The sequence below is a fragment of the Penaeus japonicus genome, unplaced genomic scaffold (genome assembly GCF_977035675.1).
Source record: "Penaeus japonicus unplaced genomic scaffold, GWHDUDI00000001_assembly GWHDUDI00000012, whole genome shotgun sequence".
Lineage (NCBI taxonomy): Eukaryota > Metazoa > Arthropoda > Malacostraca > Decapoda > Penaeidae > Penaeus > Penaeus japonicus.
This window is the reverse complement of record NW_028234414.1, coordinates 25,300,761-25,310,760: the sequence shown is the minus strand read 5'-3', so window position 1 is coordinate 25,310,760 and position 10,000 is coordinate 25,300,761. Positions and strand designations below refer to the sequence as shown.

Here is a 10,000-nt window from a genome sequence, read left to right as displayed (position 1 = left end):
CAACGGCTTATTAAAAAATGTTAAAGTTTCTCTTGAAAAAATAGATTAATCCTATTAATAAAATTCCCAATACAGAACGCACTTTATATAGCACGGAAAGTTATGTGCACAGGAGACTGATATGATATTGATTTTACAACCACTGCAATGTTGCCTCAAGCAATAACGATAACGATGCCTTGGTTGAGTCGACATCTGTGGTATAAAATAATCTGGTTCAATTGCACCATTTGTCTCAAGGGAGAATGTATTGAATTTAGTTGATGAAAGTAAGGTGCATATTGAGCAGGGCAATAGTGTCTATATTGTTCATCATGTATTATAAATATGTAATTTACCACAACTTGTAAATTTGGTCGGAACTCGACAAAATATCGATGCATTTGCAAACTACTAGTCTGGACACTCATCTGCCTGCTTTTTTTTCATTTTCTTTTTTTTCCTCTTTTTTGAACAACAGCTCCCAAGTTGCCAGCACACGGAGAAAAGCAATAAATTACAATTACAATGAAACTAGAATATCTGTAAAAGAAAATATGAAGAAATTATTATTACATCCACATGCACGCTCTCTCTCACAGAAAAAAATATATACATATATATATATATATATATATATATATATATATATATATATATATATACATATATATACATATACAGATGCATGTTTATGAATAAATATTTGAATATATAAACAAATATACATATATATATACATATATATATCTATATATATATATCTCTATATCTATATATATATATATATACGAATATGTATATAAATACACAGACGCATATATATATGTAAATATATATATATATATATATATATATATATATATATATATATATACACAAATATATATATAATACACATATATATACACAGATGCATTTATGAATAATATTTGAATATATAAACAAATATACATATATATACATATATATGAATATATATATATATATATATATATATATATATATATATATACAAATATGTATATATATACACAGACGCATATATATATATGTATATATATATATATATATAATATAATATATATATATATATATATATATATATATATATATATATATATATATATATATTATATGTGTGTGTGTGTGTGTGTGTGTGTGTGTGTGTGTGTGTACGTATGTATGTATATATTTGCGTATTGTGTTTATTTATACACACACGCACAGTCGCACACGCGCATATACAAGTTACATAGCTGACCATTGCCTTGGACCCTCTGTATATTTCGCATGTCAATACTGGATAGCCATACCAATATTATATAGAATACCTTCGGGGGTTGTATGAGAAAGATTAGAAATATTGATATTTCTGAAGGTATTGGCATGAAAGTATTTTGACGTTCCACTGTATGAGATCGTGTGCGCGCTGTTAGACCGACCAGTCATCTTGAAAAAACCCTTAGATGACTGTTAATGTAGCGAGGGTGGAAACTTGATTGTGACTGACGACTTTGCACGTGTATCAAGTGTGTACAATAATGATAATTGATAACTATACAGATGGAAAAATTGAGTCATGATCATGATAATCATAGTGACCACAATGAAGATAATGGTGGTGGTGATCATGATGATAACGATAATGTAGTAATAATGATAGTAGAGAAAATATTGATATTGATAGCAATACAATGATCGTAAGGCGATTAACAATAATGATTATAATGGTATTGATAACAATATCAAGAATGATAAAAAAAACAATGACAGTAATAATGATGATAACAGTAAAAATGGTAATGATGATAACGAAAATGATAATATTGATAATGATTAAAGATAATGGTAGTAATGATAATAATAACTGAAGATTAATAGAACATAATATCAATAGCATAAAATACTATTAGTGGTAAATGATAATGATGATAATTTTTTTAGTAATTATCATTGCTATTTTGATGGTAGTAGTAATAGTGTCAGTGATAATCATAATGATGGTAATGATAAGAATTATTCTAAAGATTATAAGATAATCATTAAATTTATCAAAAGGATTATAGAAATACATTTAAACTGCGACAGTAATAACAAATAATTATCATAATTACCCTTTGCATTTCCATTGCATATATCATCATTATTATAATGAGAATTATCCTAATGGTAATGAAATTGAAAAATAATTATATCAACAAGGATGATAACAATTATGATCATTATAAGCACTGATGGCAATGATAATGGAAATGATAATCATAATAGTGATAATAGAAGTAATAGTAATATTAAGAAGACCAATTATTATAGTAATAGTAACGGTACTAGAAATAATGGCAATAATGATGATGATGACAAGGATAACAATAACAATAATAGTAATAATAATGATGATAAAGATGATAATAAAAATGATAAAAAAATAATGATAAGGTGATAACAATGATACTAATAATGATAATGACAATGATGATGAAAAGGATATTGACAACATTGAGATGAAATGATAATAATACTGACAACAGAAAACAAGAAAAGAACAACTGCTATAGATATTAACGGTAACGAAACTACAAATGCTACTATAAACATTTTTATCATTGGTATCATTGCAATAACAAAATAATCAATGATAGTAAGAATTATTTGCTTATCTATGCCTATGCACGGCAGCATACCGACACACGCACGCACGCAAATAAAAACGCGCACACACATACACGCAATCGAATAAAAACACGCACACACATACGCCACGCAATCAAACAAACACACACACATATACAAGCAATCAAACAAAAAAACGCACACAAGCGCACCTATGCGTCTATAAACAAAATCCATATAAACAAGCATAAGCTATCTATCTATTCATCACTCAACCCACAGGTTGAATCATGGGACCATGGACGAAGCATCGCCGAAGATCGCTCGCAATATTAGTCACAATTTGGTTCTACGTGACTTTCAGAATGATCTCTTTCATTCCTTCAGTAGAGGTAAGTTTCACCTTTTCTAATGTGTCTGATCGTGGGGATGTGTGTGTGTTTGTATCCGTGTAAGGTTTAAGGTTGCGGGTTGCTTTTCGTCATTTAATAGGTTATCGTTGGATATCGGATTGCTTGCTTTGTCTCATTGCAGAGAGGTTTGGATAACTAAAGATACGGTTATTGTGATTTAGATGATAACATGTGATGTTTTTATCGATGGCTATGGTGAAGGTACTAAAGTAAATGTTAAGTAGAAAGAAATGGGAACTGGTGGGATGTATGTTGTTCAATCTATGTCGTACGTGTATGGGTATCTTGACGCTTGCACTGGTATTGGAAATAACTGTAAATCTAACAATTATACGTTGATAGATGACAGAGTAGCATCAATAATCACGTATATTAAACGACGCCATCTTATTGTGACAACTAACTGCTGTGGTTCCTTTGACGACCGCAGCCGCGAAGAGAGCGCATGATATATCGAACAGCAATAAAATGAGAATTTGTTGACATTCTTTCCTAGGAGACGGTGTAACAGCAATGTTATTTTTTTTTACATACCAAGACACCGGAAAGGCAATTAGATGTAAGAGAAGCCTAGATTCTCTCCAAATTATAGATGACATCCATAGCCGTGTCTTTCCTACAGACTCAAGTTACAAAGATCGTTAATCATAAGTCGCTGCACATTTTAGCTGTGGCTTTGAGGAATTGAGATGGTAAACAAATCCTTTTTGAAAAGTTATATTGGAATGGATTCCAAAAGTCTCAGGTACCTCCGTCCTGGGCGTCCAGTACTTCTCGCTATTCCTCAGGAAATCCGAGGCATCTCGCCATTCTTGCACTGACAGGCATCTGGCGGCGTCATCCGTTGGGTTGTCGTCTGAGGGAACATGTCGCCACTGTTGTGGGGAGGCGGCTCTGTGGATGATCCTAAGACGATTTCTTACAAATTAAGCGTTGGTTGGTGCTTGTGATATACTGCTGGACGATCATGCTGACAGTCCAGAAGTAGGGTCATTTTGTGGAGTACCTTCGCCTCGGCTTGTGCTTTCAGCACAGCGCCTCCATTCCTAGCTATAGGCAAGGAATGGAGATCGTACTGATGGGGGCAAACCTCGCCCGAACACAGATTAGGCTTGTGTGTACATATCCATCACTGTACTTCAGCCCGTAATTAAAGGTAATATAGGCTTCCTTTTCTGCAGAGCTAAGAACATTAGATAAGGACTGTTCAGGCCGTTATGCTTATATTATTACAACGATCTTTGAGTTACTTTTATTCATTATGTTATAGACATCATAATCAATTTCATAGGACTAAAGGGTGTATCATACGAAAGGAAATTTTCATGTGCTTTCTACAGTTTATATCTTATTTTCACTATCACACGAGCGCTCGTTCTTCTATTTGTACACGTATTAGTAAACAACAAGAATCCCGCTTGTACACCCTTCGGCGGCTTGTCTTAACTAGCTTCAAACTGATTTTACAACATAATAACTCCGCAGAATTTAGAAAATTTCGAAAACGATCATAGGCAATAGATCTTTATTGCCAGGATACAGTTGACACTCTGGTTTTAGCTTCCCACAAAGTGCGACTGTGTCTGTTCATAGGAGAGATATTCCCTAAGTGGAGCAAATGAGAGTCAATGTTATTATCCTTTATTATAATCTTGAAAATCATTTGCAATACCCTACATTTTAACTTGTCCTGTCCGGACAAATTACATGTTTGATTACATTAAAAACTTTTTTTTCTACTTTTTTTCTTAATAGATCTCTATTGGAATTTTGTAGAAAGTACAGAGTAAAAGGTTCGCGGGAAAAATTCGTGTACACGTGTATCTGTACAAATTAGAAGATAGTAGACGGTTGGCGTATAGATTGTAGAAAATATACGAAAATTTGCCCGCATGTGGTAGCCACGTATTGGAAACCAGAGGAGACCCTAAAATATGTGGAAGTCCTACCAGTGATCCTGAGAGGAATTTTCATCAAAAATAGATTATGTTAATTATTTCTGTAGATTCAATTATCTCTATGTAAGTCTGGCACCAGAGCCAACCTTTGATGAATTACGCGACAGCAACGATTTACGTGATATAATCCTAGCACGAATGTAATCCAATCTCTTACGATTCCTTCAGATTCCTGATGCCGTGCTAACGACCAGAAGACTCTCTAGATCCGAAGAACACCTCCAAGAAAGGTCTCGTGGAAAGGATTTGCATAAAAACACAAGAAACGAAGATCTTTTGCTGGAACAAAAGAATATGGAGGTAAAACCGGAAGAAATATTGGGTACGAGAGAAGTCGACTCAAGGGAGGAACAACAAGGCAAAGAATCAAATCCTGAGATTAAACAGAAGAACGAATCAAATCCTTCTGAAGTGCAACAAAACAAAGAAACAAATCCTAAGATTCAAGAAAATAAGGAACCCAATCCCTTTCAAGAACAACAGAACAAAGAATCTAACGTTTCTGAAAGGCAACAGAACAAGGAATCAAATCCTTCCGAAGAACAACAGAACAGTAAATTAAATCCTCCAGGAGAACAACAGAACAAGGAATCGAACCCTCCTGCAGAACAACAGAACAAGGAATCGAACCCTCCTGCAGAACAACAGAACAAGGAATCGAACCCTCCTGCAGAACAGCAGAACAAGGAATCGAACCCTCCTGCAGAACAACAGAACAAGGAATCGAACCCTCCTGCAGAACAACAGGACAAGGAATCGAACCCTCCTGCAGAACAGCAGAACAAGGAATCGAACCCTCCTGCAGAACAGCAGAACAAGGAATCGAACCCTCCTGCAGAACAACAGAACAAGGAATCGAACCCTCCTGCAGAACAACAGAACAAGGAATCGAACCCTCCTGCAGAACAGCAGAACAAGGAATCGAACCCTCCTGCAGAACAGCAGAACAAGGAATCGAACCCTCCTGCAGAACAACAGAACAAGGAATCGAACCCTCCTGCAGAACAACAGAACAAGGAATCGAACCCTCCTGCAGAACAGCAGAACAAGGAATCGAACCCTCCTGCAGAACAACAGAACAAGGAATCGAACCCTCCTGCAGAACAACAGAACAAGGAATCGAACCCTCCTGCAGAACAGCAGAACAAGGAATCGAACCCTCCTGCAGAACAGCAGAACAAGGAATCGAACCCTCCTGCAGAACAACAGAACAAGGAATCGAATCCTCCTGCAGAACAACAGAACAAGGAATCGAACCCTCCTGCAGAACAGCAGAACAAGGAATCGAACCCTCCTGCAGAACAACAGAACAAGGAATCGAACCCTCCTGCAGAACAGCAGAACAAGGAATCGAACCCTCCTGCAGAACAACAGAACAAGGAATCGAACCCTCCTGCAGAACAACAGAACAAGGAATCGAATCCTCCTGCAGAACAACAGAACAAGGAATCGAACCCTCCTGCAGAACAGCAGAACAAGGAATCGAACCCTCCTGCAGAACAGCAGAACAAGGAATCGAACCCTCCTGCAGAACAGCAGAACAAGGAATCGAACCCTCCTGCAGAACAACAGAACAAGGAATCGAACCCTCCTGCAGAACAACAGAACAAGGAATCGAACCCTCCTGCAGAACAACAGAACAAGGAATCGAACCCTCCTGCAGAACAACAGAACAAGGAATCGAACCCTCCTGCAGAACAACAGAACAAGGAATCGAACCCTCCTGCAGAACAACAGAACAAGGAATCGAACCCTCCTGCAGAACAACAGAACAAGGAATCGAACCCTCCTGCAGAACAACAGAACAAGGAATCGAACCCTCCTGCAGAACAACAGAACAAGGAATCGAACCCTCCTGCAGAACAGCAGAACAAGGAATCGAACCCTCCTGCAGAACAGCAGAACAAGGAATCGAACCCTCCTGCAGAACAGCAGAACAAGGAATCGAACCCTCCTGCAGAACAGCAGAACAAGGAATCGAACCCTCCTGCAGAACAACAGAACAAGGAATCGAACCCTCCTGCAGAACAACAGAACAAGGAATCAGTTCCTGAAATTGAACAGAACAAGGAATCAAAACCAACTCTATTACAAGGGAAAATTCCATCTAAAGTTGAAGAGTTGAAAATTAAAGAAACATTAACCATAAAAGAAGACAATAAATCACTCTCACAACCAAAAATAATATCTAAGATAGCGAAAAAGGTAAGTTTATAAATGTGTGCATTGACCTTGTATAAAAAGTGTACATGCATATTTATGCATACATGCATAGACTCAAACTTATAAACACACACGGAGATTTTTTACCCCCCACCCCAAATACATATAATCTATTTTTCACTCGTTCTCTCTCTTTTTTTCTTTTTTTTCTCTTCCTCTTTCTCTCACTCTCTCTTTTTCTATTCACTCACTCACTCTCTTTATTTCTCTCTCTACCGATCTATCTATATTTCTCCCTCTCTCGCTGTTATCTTCTAAGTGTGGTATAAATATATCTCATACTTCTGCTTATCTATAGATATCCACAAAATCAAAGTTTGCAAACACACACACACAAATTTGCTTATGAGCGAGTGTTTGTTTGTATTTTACACACATATATTTTGTTCCGTTCCACTTTCCATTCCAACAGAAGGAAGGACCAGACCTGTCGCATAACATCGATCCATCAGAAATCTCAGTTCGCCAAGACGAAATATCAGCTCTAAAGGCCAAAATCGAGAGACTGAATATGGAACAGCGAATCTTCAACACACATCGGTATGGACCAGTTGGACCGAACACGACCATTCTCCTGGTGCAGGTACTATTCGACAAAATCCTCTGTAAGTCATGCAGCCGTATTCCTAGTCAATTTTGGTCCACATGCGCCGTAGTCTTCGCATTGTTGCATCCCGAGTCGCATTGTTCTTGCGCATTTCACGAAATGCCTTTGCAATAAAAACCATGTCCTTCGTGTGGGGGATGTTTGGCGATGGCAAGTGTACAAGTATTTAAAGTGTTACGACATCACCTTTGTCCTTCGCACCTTGCGATGGTCGAATTGGTATGATGACCATGGGATTAGCAAAGGATTAGGGATACGGCCGTAATTCGTAAAAGCATTGGCGTTGTAATATATTTTTTTTCATATATCCCATAAGCTCAGCAGATGGTAACCTTTATGAGTCGATGGCATCTCACTAAATCTGTTCATTGAGTTTTATGAATGTAAATTTAATCCGGGCTTTAGCTGGCATGCTGAATTATCACACTTTTAGACATTAATGATTAGAAAAAGAAACTCATAAGCCTGCTATGTTAATATGAATGGGAGCAGTCAGATATATATTGCTTAGACTAATGATGCCCACAGAAAGTGCGTCGCCCTCGAAAAAATGGCCGCGGGTGTTGAGAAAGAGAAGTTGAACGGGAATCACTCCAAGAAAAATATAAGCACTTCATTCATCAAATTATCATAAGATCTGCCATAACTATCTAATTCCTAATGCCTATCTCTATATATCTATATGCATATGTATATATTACGCATGTATACTGTGTAGGTGTAGGTGTACACACACACACACACACACACACACACACACACACACACACACATATATATATATATATATATATATATATATATATATATATATATATATATATATATATATATATCTCCAAATATGTATATATATGAAACATTTCCGTTTGTCTGCCCTGCTTCACAAAGGTCCACAAGCGACTTGACTACCTGGAGCACTTGGTAGAGAGCATGAAGAGAGTCCGAGGCATCAACAAGACCCTCGTGATCTTCAGCCACGACTTCTGGGACGACCACATCAACGCCCTCGTCCAGAACATCACCGAGTTCCGAGTGATGCAAATGTTCTTTCCTTACTCGCTTCAGCTCCACCCACTCACCTTTCCTGGGCGCGATCCGAGGGACTGCGAGTGGAATATGCCAAGGTAGTGAGCTATAGTAAGAGTGCTTGTCTTTCTATACGACCTTGAGGTAAATTGAATATAGTTTATGTAATCTTAGAAATTAAAAGCTTACGGAGACACCATATTCCTCTTTGATATTAGCAACTGACCTGTGTTTATATCGTGATTGGCTTTAGGTAGATGTGCGAATCTCATGGTAAATAGATGATATATATCTTCATCATAGAATCGGAATTTCCCATAGTTTTGAAATGAAAATAAATAAATAATGATATGACACCTAGCACAGTTTTGAATTAAGTCGAATTACTGATCGCGAAGAACATGGAGATTTTATGGTCCGTAATTACATAGTATGACACTTGCTCTATCAATAAATCATATAATTCCTATGTGATGATAATTTTTTATGTACATCGACCGATTCCAAATCAATTCAACGAGTTTCTAAGGCATACTACATGTGTTCACGTGTATCTTCTAGATTAGATGACGTTCGAAGATATCAATATCGGCATATTCTATACGAAAGACTTAACCACCGTATGGAAATTGGATATATCTATAATATGAACATAAAACTTTGCCGGATTAGGAATGATTACTTCATTATGTTACGTTTGCCTTACCAGAAACAGTGACAAAGACTGCCTCAACAAGGCTTGGCCAGATAAATATGGGCACTACCGCGAACCTCAGTTTACCCAAATCAAACATCATTGGTGGTGGAAGATTAACAGGTAAGAGGATGGATTGCTTTTGATTTGATTTGATGTGAAATCTTATTCACAACGCAATATCCACACTCCAGTTGAATTGCTATTGATGTGTTATAACGGAAACTACTGTCTTTTCAAATAATTTTTGAAATGCCAATTGTGGATTCAATGATGCACTCTCCTGACAGAGCGTTCGATGTGCTGCGAGTGACCAGAGATTGGACAGGCGTGATCCTGAGTCTGGAGGAGGACCACTATCTCTTGCCTGACACCCTGCATGTCCTGAACCTGATGCTGCGCCAAAAGCCCGATCTGTGCCCTACGTGTCATGTGATGGGCCTTGGGAACTATCACTTGAAAAAGGCTTTACCTTCCAGGGTAC

General features: G+C 37.1%; 1 protein-coding gene across 1 annotated transcript in view; it reads left to right on the top strand.

Moving 5' to 3' along the window:
* LOC122262869 (uncharacterized) overlaps positions 1-10,000 on the top strand; it is a 14,812-nt gene that overhangs the window by 3,067 nt on the left and 1,745 nt on the right. The window contains exons 2-7 of the mRNA XM_086542652.1: positions 2,875-2,984; positions 5,132-7,168; positions 7,599-7,769; positions 8,685-8,920; positions 9,532-9,639; positions 9,807-9,996. Of these exons, the coding sequence (XP_086398778.1) occupies positions 2,883-2,984; positions 5,132-7,168; positions 7,599-7,769; positions 8,685-8,920; positions 9,532-9,639; positions 9,807-9,996 (2,844 nt within the window). The 5' untranslated portion in view covers positions 2,875-2,882. The remainder of the gene's footprint in view (positions 1-2,874; positions 2,985-5,131; positions 7,169-7,598; positions 7,770-8,684; positions 8,921-9,531; positions 9,640-9,806; positions 9,997-10,000) is intronic.